The following is an 18,563-nucleotide window of genomic DNA, read 5'->3' on the forward strand; positions in this document are numbered from 1 at the left end:
GTGCATTATCATCAAACTTCTTTTCTATTGATGGAATGAGAAAAGCGTCCAAAGTTTCAATGTAAACCTGTAAATTGACTGTTGAGGAAAGGATAGCCATTTCCCCTGGTCTTTTACCTGACATGCAACCCCATATTATCAATGAGTTGGTTTTCTTCAGGCAGTCGTCTTTATACATTTCATTAGAATGGCACAAGACAATAGTTTCAGCATCATCTTCTTGTCCAATGCAGATTCGTGATTCATCACTTAATACCACTTTTATCCAATCATCCACACTCCATGACTGCTTCTCTTTAGCCCACTGTAACCTTGTTTTCTTCTGTTTAGTTGTTAATGCTGGTTTTCATTTGGATTTATGTAAATCTAATTTCATTCAGCTGGTTTTTTACAGTTATGTCACACACATCGACTCCTGTTTCTGCCCATTTGTTCTTCATTTGTTGTGCATTTTCTATTTTCAAGGCAAATTGCTTTGAGTTTTCTATCATGACGCTTTGATGTCTTCCTTGATCTGCCTGTATGTTTTCATTTTATAATCTTTCCATTTTGTTGTACTTACACCAAATTTTACAAACAACTGACTAGGAAGATCCAACTTCTTTTGCCACACTCCATGATGGATTTCCATCTTGAAGGAGTTTTATAATCCTTTCCATCATCTCAACTGGCAGCTTTCTTGTCGGGGACGTTTCCTTACAATTAGCCAATTCAACAGCTCATTAAGGTCTGTAAGCACTCTCTTTTAACTGCTGACTAATTAGCATTTTAGATATGTTTATATATTTGTTTCAGAAATACAAATTACAAGCTGATTCCATAATTTGTTCCTCTACTTGATATGGAAAATAATAATAATAATAAATAATTTTCTATTAATTCAACTATTTTAATTTAATTTGTTTGAGGTATGTTTCACATAACCAGAGTGTTGAATAATTAAATAAAAATTGTTTTGTTTCATATCTGCGATTGGTGTATTTGTTATAAAGTAATATATCTGGGTGAACATCTTCTAAGTGTAGTGATTCCATAATTTTGGCCAGGGGTTGTAATCACAAAGTTTGTACATTGTGGTCTTTTAATTTAAAATATTCCTGCACGCAGTAACATCTCATAGATCTGAAATTTGCAATGCATTTTGTATTTTGTATCATTAATCTTAACTCGAACTGAGACATATTTTAACAGAGCATGACATTTTAAAATGCTGCACAAATCTATATGTCCACTATATATGTAAAATATGGATGTACATGGTAGGCACAAATTAAAAAAGTATTGGCAGGATTATTACAAAACAATTAAATTAAACAGTTGCAGTCCAGTTTACAATTGTCTTTAGCATAAATTATGGCATGTCTTTTGGAGCATTTGGTGTATGTCAACAGCAGCGTGGAAGAAATCCTCTGAAGAACTTCCTGAATTCAGTGTTGAAGATAGTGTAGATAATTGGGTTCAGTGCACTGTTCACGTAACCCAGCCATGTCACTGTGCTCATCAGGTCTGGAGAGATGTGACAGGATTCACACAAGGCTCGTGTAGTGTGAACTACAAAAAAAGGAGTCCAGCAGAAGAGGAAGACACCTGCGGGAAGATCACACATCATGTCTCATATTCATTAACGAAAAAAAGCACAATTTGGTGGATTTTCTGAGAAACTACTAAGCAAACCTTACAAGAGTACAAAAATATGTTTAACACAAAACAATTAATTTTGCTTTGCTAATTAAGTTGTTTTATATGAAAATAATTCCAGTTCCTCAGCTTGTAATCCTTTAATGCTTGTTTCACTTGCATTAAAGGAATAGTTTACCCCCCAAAAAATATGTAAATGACTTCATTGAAACTGATTTGAAGTTAGCAATACATCACTTGCCCACAAGTGGACCCTCTGCAGTGAATGGGTGCCGTCAGAATGAGAGTACAAACAGCTGATAAAAACAAAATTAATCCACACAACTCCAGTCCATTAATTAACATTTTGTGAAGTGAAAAGCTGTGTTTATAAGAAACAAATCCACCATTAACACAATTTAACTTTAAACTGTAGCTTCTAGCCAACATATTAGCCATTAATTCATAATTCATAACGCTTCCTCCAGTGAAAAAGTCCATCCCTTGTTGTCTTCACATCAAAATCCACTGACATATTTGTTTAGAACCATTTTGGACAGTTTTTGTTAATAAACATTGCTTGATCTGTGCTTATTTCTCTCTTGATTCAGACGAATCAAGAGAGAAATAAAGATTGATAAAATCAAGTTTTTGGGTTTTTTTTTTTACTTTAGAAAGCAATATTATAGATAGAGGATTCATATTTTTTGTGGAAGTAATATTTGAATTTAAAAATGTCTTAATGTCAGATTCACTGATTACAAACATGCAGCTTTTCGCTTCATAATTAATTCATTAATGGACTGGAGTTGTGTGGATTGCTTCTGGATTGTTGTGATGTTTTTACCAGCTGTTTGGACTCATATTCTGACGGCACCCATTCACTGCAGAGGATCCATTGGTAAGCAAGTGATATAATGCTACATTTCTCCAATTCTATGAAGAACAAATCAATGAAAAAACAAAGTAATCTATAACCTGGATGGCCTGATAGTGAGTATATTTTTAGCAAATAATTTTTTTTGGAGGGAACTATTACTTTATTAAAGGGATACTAAAATTAAAATTTTGTCATTAATCACTTTCCCCCATGTCGACTCCAAACCCGTAAAAGCTTCGTTTATCTTCAAACACAAATTAAGATATTTTAGATAAAAACCAGGCGGCGTGTGACTGTCCCATTGACTGCCAAGTAAATTACACTGTCAAGGTCCAGAAAAGAAGGAAACAGATCGTCAGAATACTCCATCTGCCATCAGTGGTTCAACCATAACGTTATGAAGCGACGAGAATATTTTTTGTACGACATTATTCAACAATTTCGCACCATAACATCACGGTTGCGTCACCATAACACCATTTTGGAGAGTATCGCTGCACGCAAAATGCGTACACTCTTCCGTGTCAGCCGTGACATAGGGATTAGCTGGTTGCATTTGAATCAAAACGTAAATCCACGTAGAAAGCGTATCCTAAGTGATTAATGACAAAAATTAGTCTGTATGGGCCAAAACACTGCACTGGAATAAATGTTAAAATCTATACTGTCAAGACTAGTACATGAGATTAGTGTGATAAGTTTTATTAACATTTAAATAAGTGTCATGACTCTTTCCGGTCCAGAAAACCCATAAAGACTGCTTGAGAAGAGCTGTTTACACACTTTACATAAAATCAACCCATATGAATTCCACATAAAACAGTATTTACACTACTGAAAGGACAATTTACATCACTTCAGTGCTTAAATACCTCACATTTGTATATGGCTAATTAACACATTAATAATAATAATGGGACAAAAAAATCAACAAAACTAAAAACAGGATCTGGATCTGCTTTTTAATCCCTGTTTTTGGAATTCAAAAGGATTTTGTGTGATTGATGACAGCATGCCATAACAATCCCACATTACTCCATTAATAGACAGAATGTTGTAGTCGGAGTCCTGCTCCTGTTCTGATAAAGCAAAAAAAAAAAGAAAAGAAAAGAAAAAAGCAGTCCAGGCTCAAAGTATTCATGAATGACTTTAAGAGCTCTGGAAAGCTTTGGATAACCCAGAAACCTGCAAAATCACGGCCATTCATTCTGCATTACGCAATGCTGGCATAAGAATGTCTTATGAAAGTGACCAAACTATGTCAAATCAAATGTTATGAATAACGTGAGATAAAGCTACACATATAAATCAACCTAATGTATATTATAGATATTAATGTGCTCCTCCAGTGGCCTCAGCTCTGCTGAATTATTCAAGTATAGTAATGGTATTTCTATAAATACCCAGTAATGGAGTTAGAATAAGTTTCAGATTATCTGCATAACTTCAATAATATGTTTCTGTGATGCAAAAGAAATGTTTACATCTTTGGAAATGTCACCTCTATTGCTTTAAGCCCTATGAATTCCCATGAGGAGGTGAGTTGCACATTCTGTGCACAATAAAAATCGTAAATGTCCTGTTGTTACCTTAAGGAGTAATTTAACCTATAGTCATGTACAGTCATATTAAATAAAGATTATTGACATACATAAAAGGTGTTACAACATAATGCACATTTAGGCTACCTGACAAACCATTTTACATCTGATTGTCTGATAATTAATAAAACAGGTTGCTAATTTCATGATGCAAACTTTGTATAGTTTATATAACTTTATATAGCAGAGAGTGGGGTAAGCTGTGTCAGTTTTCCTTAAAGGGATAGTTCACAAAAAAAAAATCTGTCATTATTTACTCATTCTCATGTTGTTTCAGATGTGTTTGACTTTCCTAGCTCTGTGAAAATTAATGTAAAATTATACTTCATGATGTCTGCTATGAACAAAGATTACAAGAAAGCATAATATAATATAATATAATAATATGAGGTCATAACATAATAGAAATAGAAATAGCTATACTTTTCCCTATGGATCAGCTATGATTTAATATAATGAACAGGTTTTCAACAACAATAATAATAATAATGAAGAAGAACGCAAGTCTAATGTTTGCTATTAGGTCTCTGTGTTAATAAATGGTGGCCTGGAAATTAGGTTAAGGCACCAGATGAACCATGACACCATAATTGGATAGAGGGATTTGCCTGTAGTTCATTTTATCTGTGTGTTCTGGGGAATTTCAACCTCTGTGGCAATTTCATTCAAAGTGTTGAAGCTTATAACTACCTGCACAAAATAATTAAACTGATTTGTTGATAAAAGTTCAGAAGCATTTATTAAGTTGCATTTTTATGTCTTTCTCATTCTACTGTTTGAGGTCCTTAAATGAGTTATATTATATTATGTACTTTCATCTGCAACAAGACTGAAACAAACAAACAAATACACCAACGCTTACCCACAACAACAGGTAAAACCCTCATGGCTTTTCTCTCCCTTCCATTGATCTTAGCCCTCTTCTTTCTCTGAGCTGGCTGACCATATTGAATTTCAGGGTACGCCACAGTCTGAATGGGGCTGTTTTTGTACTCAGGTGGGAAGGGGCAGACGGGCTGTGTGAAGTCATCAAGCTCCTCAAGACTGGACTGGGCCAAGTCCCTCTCAATGACCCGGGGCAGAGACGCAGGCAGAGCCCCCAAGGGTGGGAGGGCGGCAGCCACCGCAGCATGCTGTAAACTGCGGCAGGCGTGGATACTGTTTCTCAGTTTGGCTTTGCGTGATTCTTCCCACTTGCGCAAACCATGGAACATCCCAAAGTACAGTAGAAGCATAATTGGACATGGGATGAAAAAGGAACAGACAGACGAATAAACCACGTAATTGTTGTCTTCAAGTTTGCATTCTCTGGGGTCTCTTTGAGGAACATTGTTTATTCCGAAGATGACAGGAGACGCCACAGCCAGTGCCAATAGCCATGTAGCAGAAAGTAATAGAATCTGCCGATGGTCGACATGCTTCCTGTTGTAGTTAAGTGGTATGCACACTGCTATAAACCTGTTAACAGAATGCATATTGAAATTTACAATCAGGACAAACAGAAAAAAAAGCATTCTAAGCACTATGATCACAACAAAGCCAAAGTTCAGACTGGTTCTCAAGCAGTTTTGGTTCAGGACCCAAATAAAACAAGAGTAAACAAGTGTGTCCTTTAAATTAAACAGAAAACAACTTATTAATGTTATCGTGAGCTGCATTGCACCAACAGTATGCAAAATGAATGAATTGACATGAATGCTGAAAAGGAAAATCTATTTTTTATTTTTACATTGTTTGTAGATGGAGTGTTCGGTTTCATGTGCTTAATAGCCAATAATCCACTGCACAAAATACATTGTGGTTACCAGAAACCATATTTAAACTCGTTGCAACAGAACCCATATTTAAATTAGTCTGGGTCATATTTTCTTTCACTTGCATAGTTTTGTTCATGGACTTTGATGATGAGGGCATGTCACGCATGTTTAACATCTGCCTAATTTGGCCAGCTTCTAAGTGAACAATCAATTTGTGCCAAAACGGGACACACTGCCTTTGACATCAACAACAGAGGACGTTAAGCATAACCTATTTATTCAGATGCATTTTATTATTTGCATTTAGCATTGGTATTTTCCTATACTGCTATCAGATCTCTGGTCCATTTTTGGGTCACGACTCACCAGTTGAGAACCACTAATTCACAGAATGCTGCTCATCTTAGCTTTCTTTAATAAAAATACTCAAAGAACACTGTGTCCAACACTGATATGCTAGATTACAAGAAATTACGCACAATAAGAATAAACTTCAAGACCAGCATGACCTGTTTCTGCAATCCCGATTAGGTCAAAATAATATGCTAAAAACTGATTATGCAGTCTGCATTCTTTCTCAAGAAAATGCCTGAGGGCTCCCAAAGCAACTTTTCTCATTCCTCAGGAAAAGTAATGTTATACAAAACAGGGATATATGACTGAAATTAAAATACAAACCTGTCCACACTGATTGCACAAAGGTTGAATATTGATGCTGTACAGAGCATTACATCCATGGTCATTAATCCATCGCAAACAGCCATATCTAAGGACCAGACACCACCTTGAAACTGGAAAGATAGATTTATTGTGTCAGGAAAGAGTTTTAATGAGCATTTAGAAGAAACTGCACACTTCCTCACATTGAAGAGCATATTCGATTCATTTCTAATAGGTAACCAACTTTTTTGGATATAGATTCAGACTGTCCTTGATTCTCTAAATGAGTCAAACTAACCTAATGAGCCTAACGAAGTCACAACTTGACTGATTTAATGTGATGGCAACTTGAGGATAACAAGATAAGTGGCCTAAAACCTAAAAGCTTGAGAAAGGTATTCAAAGAGGGAGTTATCTAAGAGCCTAGTAACTCATTCAAATAAACTATCTATCTATCTATCTATCTATCTATCTATCTATCTATCTATCTATCTATCTATCTATCTATCTATCTATCTATACACACAGTATAAACATAATGAATATGTTACATTTGTAATTTATTATAAATAGAATGCAATTGTAATCATATATGAAATTTGTCATTTACACTACACTACTTAAAACGGCTAGTCTATATCTCAGTGCTCATTCATTTCTGATACACCGATCTACAGTATTTTGAGATAAAGAAGACCTATATGCCTTCTAAAATGCACGGTTTTGTTTATAATATACATTTGGGAACTTAAATACAACAAACACTTACCTCTGCATAGACAAACAGGGGTAAAACCAAAACTGCCAACAGCAGATCTGCCACAGCCAAACTCACTATGAAATAGTTTGTCGTTGTTTTCAGGGCTTTTTCCTTGTAAACACTCAGGCACACAAGCACATTTCCACAAATGATCACTATGATGAGTAAAACCCCAAATATGAGAGCAGGAACATTGTAGGTAAAGAGCTCGGGCTGCAGTGTGCTGTTCAAGCTCGAGATATTCACAGACATTGTTCTTGATCCGAGCGAGAACGGCTTCTTCGGGGAAACTTTTCATGAATGCCTCATGTTGTCCTGTCCACTGTGGTCCATCTCTGCTCATCTTGTGTTAGTCAGAAGACAAGCCATCTATATCAGCAGCACAGCGCCGGATAGATGCATTGAGTAGGTCAGTCCATCTGCTGTCTCTCTTTAAATAACACAGTCCGATAATCTGGGAAAGTCGCGAGCTGCATTTCGTTTAAGGGGAGCTGCTGTCACAATAAAACTTTTCGACGTTGAAAAAAAGATAGTAGCCGCTCCAAGCGCTTAACCAATGGAGACGCACTCGCAGGAGGTCGATGTGCCGCTAAGGGCGCTCATTTATTATGAGTGGCAGCAGAGCTGTTTAGACACTCTTTAGGCTACTGTATCAGTACGCGTCTCGTCCGTTATCACCCTGCCCATTTTTTTAATAGCTAAAAAATCTTTAAAGAACTAACCTGCTTTCTGTTTTTTCCCCAAGTGGATTTTTTTTTTTTTAGATCACAGAGATATGGAATTATAATGCATTTATTGAATAGACTATTATATTTAATTTTATATATTAAGTTTATTTGTAGGTTACATGTACAGGGGAGCCTCACACTTGTTCAGTGAATATTTCTCAGGGTAGGTTTATTTTTGCAGTCAGTTTTTGTACATAGCTACAATGCAAAATGAATCGAAAAATTGTACTCTTATTGCAAGCAGCCTATAACTGCCATTAAACAGCCTAGTATTGTATGTAGGATTCTCAGCTAAAATAAACATCTAAACAATTATGAAATAAAAAAGTTTTCACTTATGAAACAGTAAACAGTGTAACCTATGTTTTGACCAACAAATATGAAATTTAATATACTATATATATAAACAAAAAGAGCTGAAACATTCTTCAAAACTTCTTTTGTTTGCAGCAAAAGAAAGAAAATCAAACATGTTTCACCTTGTGAAAAATGGTTAATGGTGTTGAATGTGCACTTCTACTTTAAATCTTAAAAGAACATTAAAAAGCATACTAGCCAATAATATTAATTAAATAAAACGCAGCTTAAATGTAATTAAAGAGAGTGTAGTTTCATTGCACAAGCACATGTGAAAAGCTTGATTATAATGTAACTGTTGTTTATTCAGTTACATTTAAAGTTTATACATTTTAAATGTACTAAATTTTAACTTCATCGTTACAAATGTGTAATTACAAATATCTTTAAATACAAGACATTTCAATTGTAAGTATATTGGTTAAAATTAGGTTAAAATGGGATCCGGGTGAGGAAATTATGACAATATTTGAACTATGTGAACTTCCCTTAACTCTAGATTAATTTATTTGTTAACCCCGGGGTAAAGGCCAATTTTAACTATAGATTATGAAGTCTTGCTCCAATGCAAGGTTTGCACTGCAACTCTAAATCCTGATGCCGAAAGCATCCAGTGTGAATTACTAACCCAGAGTAAAAAAATGAACAGTGCAAAACCTGGCTTATTTAGTATCCAGGTTTCAAGATTTCACTTTCATTTATTTGTAAACGTATGTCTTAAAAGCATGTCAACCCACAGTAATGCATAGAGTAAAAAAACCCTTAAGAGAGTCTTTGGTTGACCATCTGTTCTATTATTCATTAACATTTGAGGTTCTCCTTAAATTGCTTCAGAATATGTTTCTCTAATCATACTGCCTGGGGCCAGGGGGACTACATATAAGATATTAATTGAAGTCATCATTGTAATCACATGTAAGATGAAGGTCTGCAGTACAAGCAAGATGGTTTTAGTCTGAAGTGGTTTGAGCCCTTTTGAACTTTTTCCTCCAGGGAAAGTAGACTTCAAGCTTACACTCTTTGTCCGAATACTGGGACTGTAAAGAATACATCTTGTTCTCATATTTTCACCTCCATACGCTCTATAGGTGAAAGTGTAAGGTGAGAATAGCAATCTGACAGATTGTGGGGGAAGATAAAGAAGAGTGCAATTATAGCACATAGTTCATTCAGAAGGGAAATAAAGTCTCAAATAACTCGTGGGTAACTTGAAGATGAAACCTTTAAACCTTCCTCAAGATTCTAATAAAAGTAATTTCCACTTTGTAAAAATGTATAGACTGCAGGCTCAGTAGTCTATAGAAAGTTCAACATATGTTGGTTTATGTTTTCTAAAAGTTTGGGCTCTGAGAGACCCCAAGTTTTCTTTTATTTAATGTACTTAGAAAAATGTACTTAGAACAAGATTGGACCCCATTGACAGAGACAATTTTTTCAAATTCTTTCAGTAATTTGACAAACTAACACTGAAGCTAATTCATCTGAACTGAACTGAACTGATTATAGACAAATGGTTGTGTTCTCAGTGTTATATTATATTTGAAACCAGTGCTTGAAGTGAACCCCCCCCCCCCCCCCCCCCCTGATTTATTTATTTAAAATAAATAAGTACTTTTTAATAAGTCACAATCAATCAATCAATAATTAACTAAAAGTTTTCAATAAAAATTAGCACAAGTCAAGCTGCAAAACCAAATAGGAGCACAGGGAGACGCCAAAGACCATTAAATTGCCTGCCTTTAATATACGGATCCATTCAGAATCACTAAATCTCTGGCCACCGCATAATCCGCGTTCATTATAAAACACTCTTGCTTTTAAGCCAAATACGCGCTGAAAAGAGTAATTTTACTGACATCTGGACGTAAGTCACTATTCTCTCCGTAATCGCTGATAAAATCGGCATTAGCGCTGTTTTGAGTTTACTGTTTGAATTTGTTCACTGGATCCTTGGACTTTCCAGGAGTTTACGGTTTAAAATGATGTGATTGCTAAAGCCTGCTTCTTTTCATTTTAAGATATGATTTTCATTATAAAGTACTGATTCAAATTAGTAATCAATAATTAATTATTATTCTACTCGTCCGCGCGCCTCCCCTGACATGCTATCGCGCAGCACACAATGAAGTAGACCGACTCTGCTTGTGTTCATTCACGTGATTGGATGAGATGAGAGGTGATCCCGCCTGGGTAGTGTGATTTACATAGTTTCTATATCATATGATCATATCATATAGCCTAATCACCCAGACCCTGATGATTTTACTCTGAGTACCGGCAACATGTCAGAAGTGCCGGTACGCACAAAAAAGTGCAGGTACTCTAAAGGCTAAAATATAGAAGTGCCGGTACTGCGTACCAGTACGCACCGGCCCACTTCAAACACTGTTTGAAACCATATACAACATTTACATTTAGTCATTTAGCTTTTATCCAAAGCGACTTACAAATGAGGACAGTGTGTCACCACAGTCACCGCAGTCTCCACCAACAACACTCACCAGATCCCAATCCCCTGATTTCTGATCACTGCCGCCTGTCAGCACTAATCAGCAGCACTATATCCCTGCACTCCTCCTGTTCACTCACGGTCTGGTCTCAAACATTCCATGTTGACTACCCTGACCCACTTACCTTTTGTCTACTTACCAGTTGCTCCTGTGTTCCTATCCCTGTTCTCCACTATCACAAGTCTCAATTAGCTTAATGCAGTATATGTAGCAAGGTTGTTTTTTTTATAGAAAAATAATAGAGCAAGCTAGTGTTAGAGGCCTTTTTTGCTTTTGTTAATTGTATAATAAATGAAAAGAAAACAAATAGATAAAATAATTTAAAAAAAGATTAGAAAAGCTAGTGTTAGCTTTTCTAATCTTTTACTAAGTGTTACACTAGCTAGTGCTTAGTGTAACACTATAATAATATCTGCTGACTGGTTAGGTCAGAGTAACATATTTAAAGAATTTTCAAAATTACTATTATTGTTTTTACATATACAGCTTTGTGGGAAGAAAGACAATCTCAAAAGAAAAACAGGATTAGAAGGCATTCCCTAGGCTATTATCAAAGCAACTACAGTCTGATTTGGTATTTTAAATGTTTTAATAAAATGTTTAACATACACTTTATTGTTATAAATTCTGTATAGTACAGATTATAAAACATTTTATTAAACTTACCAGCATTAATGACAGATTTATCATGTGTTATTTGTAAGCCTTTATGTGATACAGTTAAGGCAAACAGTATGTAGTATCAAGAATAAGATGAAGCACAGTTTAAAGCTTTGCATTCATGACTCTTGAGTCTTACATCATGCTGACACAGAAAGTTATTGTGTTATTATAGGCCTATATTATATCATGCCTTGTTATTGTTTTCTGTTCCTCGCATGATTGGCTAAGAATTTATTAAATTTTTGTGGTGTTTCATTTCTCGAAGCTTAAGGACACACCTGCTTTCTCAAAATGGCAAACATATAGGCTACAAGGTCAAACAAATATTGTGATTGGATTTTATCCCAAGGACTTAGACAATTTTGAGCCTTTTGAGAATAACATATTTAAAACTTGAACCTTATGAGTTACATTTTTAAATCACATATAAGTTGTCTCATATTTTTATGGTTTCTTAAAATTTGCAGTTAAAGAGTAAACTGCATAAATCTAAATTTTTTTTTTTTTCTTATTTTCTGTTTTAAGGTCCCTTCACACAGTACTGGTTATAAAGATTTATAGATATATTATAGTTGGATGCAGTGTAAATGTCTTCAAAATAGGTTAGCTGAATACAGATATCTACGTCTGCTGACTCTCTAGAGTTTTTTTTTTTTTTTTTTTTTTTTCTGGGTTTTAAAATAGGCTAAATTTAGTTTATCTGGCCATACAGAATAGACCAGACAACCATATAAAATAGAATAGAAATAAGACAAAAATAGAAATAAATATAATACACTATGACAATTAAGTACAATTAAGTATGCACAACAAATTAGCAGTACCATAATATAAATTTGTGATTTTTGGACATTTCCCCCCTTTATTTTCGGTAGGTCCTGTTAATTATTTTTATTGCATTTAATACCTTTTTAATGTGTAAAATATGGTATTGACACCATAAGATGGTGACAGATTAGCTGAAAATCAGTTTAAAACAATTGACCTGAATTCTATTTGGCAATATTTTTTGTTTGCCAAATATTATTATCATTTTGTTGATGTTGATGCAAGTGTTTATTTTATTTTATTTTATATTTTTTGTTCTGTTACTCCAGAATCAGTGTTTGAAACTAAGTAGGCCTACTCCTCGGCTCTCAGCTTTGAGAAGATTGTCCCTTGTGCAACACATTCACCTCATACAACCTTCTAGTCTGGTGTTTGGACTGGTGGCAGCCAGCATGTGCTACTAGGTTCTGTGACATATAGATCAACTTGTAAAAACAGTTAAGTGAATTAAAGAAATGGTATTGCAAGCTTCACTAAGTATAGCCTTACAGAAGGAAAATAATGTTTTGTTTTCATATGATAAGTCAATGAATGCATTTCAGACTCTTTTACATTTTGGTGCAAAATATCCTTCTTGATACTAATGTTTAACCATTTTGGCTGCTAATTGAAGTAGCTTGTAGCTACAGAATGAGTTAATTTGGAAATAACAGGTAGTGCTAATATATAGTATTTGTGTTTGCTTTCTCTCATGATTATGGATCTCTCGTGATCATGAAAATTGGGAATATGTTCAATACTGCACAGCAATAAGCCAAGGAAAAGTATACAGATATATTCAGCCATTAATAAATCATGACCCAGATTTTGATCCTAAAATCTAAGAAATATATACTGCAACTTGCTTAAAATGTTCTTTAGCTGATCGGAAAGATGGAGCACTGTACATTTGTTTTGGCTGTAAGGATGGTTTTTATTTAGGTGTCTTTGTACTTCTTTGTCTTGGCCATATAAAACCATGCTCACTTTGTATCCTTTCCTTTAATTTGAAACGAGGAAAGACAAAAAAGTATGCCAGCAGTTCAGCGACGCAAGACATTCTCTTAACGTGAATTTAAGGTCAAAACTGTGTTCTAAAAACAGCTGGTGACCTAAAACAGGACATTTTCACTGGCTACACTTCTCCAGTAGTACTTCATAAACAGCAACACCACTACAAACCATGAACCACAACATTTTTGTGTCACCATACAACATAACTACTGTCACCATACAATATAACTACCACAGTAAAAGTTTAGCATGCATAATATATCAACCCCCCTCTGACCTCTCTCATTTCTTGCAGGATGACTTGTGGGTCGAACCACAGCAAACATTAAGCAGGTTTACATAAGGCTTAGTTGGGAGTATTGCACTAATGTGGAGCTCTTTGTCTAAACAGTGTGTGCACGTGTGGCTATTTGATGTCATGTGAGAGACTTTTACCAAAGCAAATTGGCCAAAGCTTTATTCCAACACAATCCTTACAACTTGTGCTTGTGATAACTTGTATTTGTACAGGAAATGCTGGATAATTGCCTCCAAGAAGAAATGACAACAAATACATTATGTTGTTGTGTTATGTTGGAGATTTATGTCGCTTAGCTTTTTATTACCGTTTCCTGAAATGTGTATGTATAAGATAGGGTGCAGATTAACACCAACTGCAAAGTAAAAAAAAATAAAAAATTCAGAGGTTGGTCTTTCATAGAACAGAAAACTTAATTCTCACTTATGATCTCCTATTAAACTTTAGACTAGAAATATGAAACTTAAGCTAAATGGCAGTTAAGGAGAAATAATTGAGATAATAAAGGGCAACTGTATTATGCCCCCTTTTTAGTCACAGGTGTCCCCAGAATGTGTCTGTTAAGTTTCAGCTCAAAATAGCCCACAGATCATTATATCATTTTGAAATTTGAAAATATTTTGAGTGTTCACAAATAGCTGTTTTCCTGCTTGTATCTTTAAATGCAAATGAGCTGCTGCTCCCCGCCCCCTTTTCCAGAATAGGACTGTGCTCCTATCTCAGATCTCTCCCAAAAAAAACATCTGTTTCGTTTTGATTATCATGTCTATCGTGTTAAAATCATGTGTTTTTAAAGCCATATCAGTTTAAACTTCTGATATATGGTTTTCTGAGGGCACACATTTGAAGTACACAGAAAGCGGCTATCAAAGGGCATGCGAGTACTAAAAAAGCTCTATTTCATGACTTATTGCAGCTAAAGTTTATGTGAAAACACACATGAGTTACTAAAACACAGTCGTTATGTCTGTGAAGGTAAACAGCTAGGAAAGAAATTGCATGTTTAAATTGGATCGTTGTGTTAAGTGATAGCAGTGTAATATACTGCTGTCTACGATGTAAATATGACCCAAACACTACAATAAAAGTAGAAAATCACTCACTGCTCTAGACTGAATAATGTCTACAGGTTTAATAAGAATACATTTCTTACTTGAATGCTGCTTTTAAATGCTCTAGTGTAAAGATAAACATGGCGGATTCATTGTGTGCAGCTCAGTCAGGGCGGGGTCTCATGTGATGTCACATTTTACGGATTCTGAGAACTGCTTGTTCTGAGACACTGCTTATGATTTATGGTGATTTAAAGTGAAGTGAAGTGAAGTGAATTGACATTCAGCCAAGTATGGTGACCCATACTCGGAATTCGTGCTCTGCATTTAACCCATCCAACGTGCACACACACAGCAGTGAACACACACACACCGTGAACATACACCCGGAGCAGTGGGCAGCCATTTTATGCTGCAGCGCCCGGGGAACAGTTGGGGGTTCGGTGCCTTGCTCAAGGGCACCTCAGTCATGGTATTGAGGGTGGAGAGAGCGCTGGACATTCACTCCCCCCACCTACAATTCCTGCCGGCCGGAGACTCGAACCCGCAACCTTCGGATTACAAGTCCGACTCTCTAACCATTAGGCCACGACTTCCCCAACGGAAGTCCTTTTTCCTTCAAAAAAAGGAGCGGGTGGATTTTTATCATTATAGGGTGGTTGTGTACACACACTGCCAACACACATTTATGTTCAAACATGTAAAAGTGAATTTTGCATAATAGGTGCCCTTTATAGACCTAGTTCAACTATTATTTTATTATTATTATGGTTGATATTTGTGAAACAAAAAAAAATAATTTAAAGAATTGAATCATACAACAATGGTTCATCGTGAACATGTCTGTTATTCATCATGAGGCATAAGTTATTGTAACTTTGCTTATACTTTCATAAGTAATAGTTACTTTTCTGAAACGAGACAGCCTCAATGACGTACGTATTCAGCTGACAAATGCGACCTCCGGAGGGTGAAGCCTTCCCAAGGAGACACAGTAGATATTTAAAGTCTTATGAAATCATGAGACTTGTGTGAAGAACACGTTAAAAATGAAATAATTTACTTAAAAATACTAGTTGAAAACCCCTGCTGAAGCTTTTATAATGGATAGATGTCCGCTGGCTGTTATCTGAAAATCTGTGCTGTGTCTCAACTGTGCCATTTCTGCAGTAAAAATAATTACCACTGGTGATGGTAACCTAATGTTTTAAAATACTGATTGCTCACAAAGTTTGCATTCAATTTTAAGAATGAGTAATCCCCAAAACTCTGTTTCCTTTAATGGTTACCTTAGGGCTTGTTTTGAAAGATTGATGTTGCCAACCAGTATTTTTACAGCTTATCTTGACAGCACATTGCACCCAGTTAGTTTAAAATAGCAAGAATTGGTGACATCAATGCTAAAACCTATTTGGTCAAACCCTGTCCTAGTTGTCAAGCCAAGTTGGCATGGTTTGGGAGAAATGGGATTTACCTTATCCTTTCTACAGAAGCACTTGTGAAAGGGAGCTGTTTTGAGAAGATTAACACATTGTTGGTATTTGTATTTATGCACTTTGCATTCCCCTAGATTGCAATTGATTGCAGTATTTCTAAAATAGGTATTTACACATTGGCAGATTCCTGAAAATTCATAAATCTTGCATGCTCATAAATGATAAACTATGCTGATTGAATCTCATCTTCAAGGTTTAGCTGGTTAGCATGAGCAGTTAGCCTCTGATGATAGATGCTGTAACTACACCGTTTGGTTTGAAAGTCATTCAAAACATTCTGACTAAATAAACTCTTTTGCAAGAAACATTAAATTGCAAACATTCCAGATTATTATAATCGTGGTTTGAAATTAACACCTACCAAATGTGGGTGAAAATTGACCGTGGCAGTTAACACTATCAACTCACTAGCCAATTTGGCGGGTTATGATTAATGTATGTTCTGTCATAATCCCTACAGGAGTTGCCAACATTAGCAAAACAGCATTGCTAATGCACTGGTGAGGAGGCGAGAGGCTAAATTTTAAATGCTGCATGTCCAAGACTTTTGTACATTTTGTAAATTTGCTACTACATTTCAACTACCAGTTGTTAGAGTAATATCTGTGTTATATGTGCTCACACTTTATTTTGATGATCCCCCACCAGACATTCAACTACTAGTACATGCAAGTACATGTCAACTTATTCTACTAACCATAACCCAAACCCTTTACTAAAAACCTAATAAAAACAGTTACTAATACCCGTTCCAATCACCAGCTGGAAAGCCCATGGGCTCCACCAGAGGTCACTCACCTCTAGACTGCGCTCACTTTCTCACAGATCATAACAAGCAATACTCAGCAACACTTTATTTTATTTAAAGGACCAATTGTCCCTATAAACTAGTTGCTTATTAGCATGCATATTACAAGCATATTGGCTGTTTATTACAGTAGTAAAGCACATATTAATGACTCATTCTGAATGACCGTATTTTAAATCCCTTAATCTTACCCCATACCTAAACTTTACAATTAACTGCCTTACTAACTTTTAATAAGCAGCAAATTAGGAGTTTTTGTGACAAAATTCGTAGTTAATAATGAATGAATAGCGAGAATTGGTTCCAAAACTAAAGTGTGATCTAATTCTCTATAATGAGAGTCAGTTGATGTGTAGTTGCAAAGTTACTTATAGACATCAGAATGTCTAAAGGGGAAATAAAAATAAGTGTTACACAAAATTCACAATTCAAAATTCTCTGTCGTCTTTCTCTCTTCCTTGCTGATCTAATTTACGCAACCCTACATCTCTTTGAATAAAACCTAAATCTAAACTGTTCTTCATTTCAGTCTATTTACAATTTATGTCTATTTATCGTTTCTTGTATATCTCTTTCTTTGCACTTCAGTCTTCCATCTCATTTCCTTTCACACCCACATGAGCTGGTACTCATAAAAACGTAACGCCTAATCCCATTATCTGAATCCTATATGTAATATTTCTATCAAGATATCTGCTCTAATTTCAGTATGTTCTCACAGTTAAACCTATGTTAGCATAACCCTAACTCCTGGAACATAGAACCCTATGTCATGTTCATAATTGTCATATAAATCTGTGGAGCACAGAACCCTGGAATCATGAACCCACTATGAATGTACTGTGGTCACTTAAACAAAGATGACATTTCAGATTACTTGTATTTTTCCACAAGGTCCTGTTCCAGCTGAGTTCTCTGCCATGAAAATGAATGAGAATGCTCAAGCTTTCTCCAGGTATTACAGAGTCAGACCTCCTCTTGTCAAGTCACTCATAACTTCAAAGCTGCACAACACTGACCTCTGCTGGTGAAAATCTTGCATTTAAAATGATCATCAGGAGAGCCTGGTAACAGGTGTGGAAAGGCTGCTCCCTGCAGAGCCAGTGGGTGGAGCTTGATGTCCAGCTCCCGCCTCGCTGGATGTAATGGGTGGAGCTAGACGGCCTAATCACAACCCTGTCGCTAAACATAACTCTGCCCATTATATCCAGAGAGGGGTAGCTGGATGTCATTTGGCTCTTGTATGATATCATGTAAGATATGTCCTGAAAAATTAATCCAAAACATTTTGATTGCCCCTTGGTGGCTGGCTGTAGTATAGGTCATAAACCCTGCTCGAATGGGACGTGGGCCAAATTAAATGATATAATTACACTTTAAATATATATATATATATTTCAAATATAACATTTTGAATGTAAAAAATGAAATGTAGGGAAAAATGAAATGATACTATGGTATATGAAACTACAGTAGGTGGTGGCAAGTCTTAATAAGTGAATCATATAATCAACTGATTTGTTCAAACTTCTGGATTACTGTATACTGTATTTTG

At 35.6% G+C, this 18,563-nt stretch overlaps 1 protein-coding gene across 1 annotated transcript; it reads right to left on the reverse strand.

Moving 5' to 3' along the window:
- Positions 1 to 1,068: 1,068 nt before the first annotated feature.
- LOC306874911 (D(4) dopamine receptor-like) lies at positions 1,069 to 7,651 on the reverse strand. The gene is made up of 4 exons (XM_079425238.1): positions 7,285 to 7,651; positions 6,534 to 6,646; positions 4,961 to 5,556; positions 1,069 to 1,587 (listed from the first exon to the last, which is right to left on the reverse strand). The coding sequence occupies exons 1-4, from the start codon at positions 7,525 to 7,527 to the stop codon at positions 1,385 to 1,387; spliced, it is 1,155 nt and encodes a 384-aa protein (XP_079281364.1). The 5' UTR covers positions 7,528 to 7,651; the 3' UTR covers positions 1,069 to 1,384.
- Positions 7,652 to 18,563: the final 10,912 nt, after the last annotated feature.

The sequence above is a fragment of the Barbus barbus genome, assembly GCF_936440315.1.
Source record: "Barbus barbus genome assembly, chromosome: 1".
Classification (NCBI taxonomy): Eukaryota; Metazoa; Chordata; class Actinopteri; order Cypriniformes; family Cyprinidae; genus Barbus; species Barbus barbus.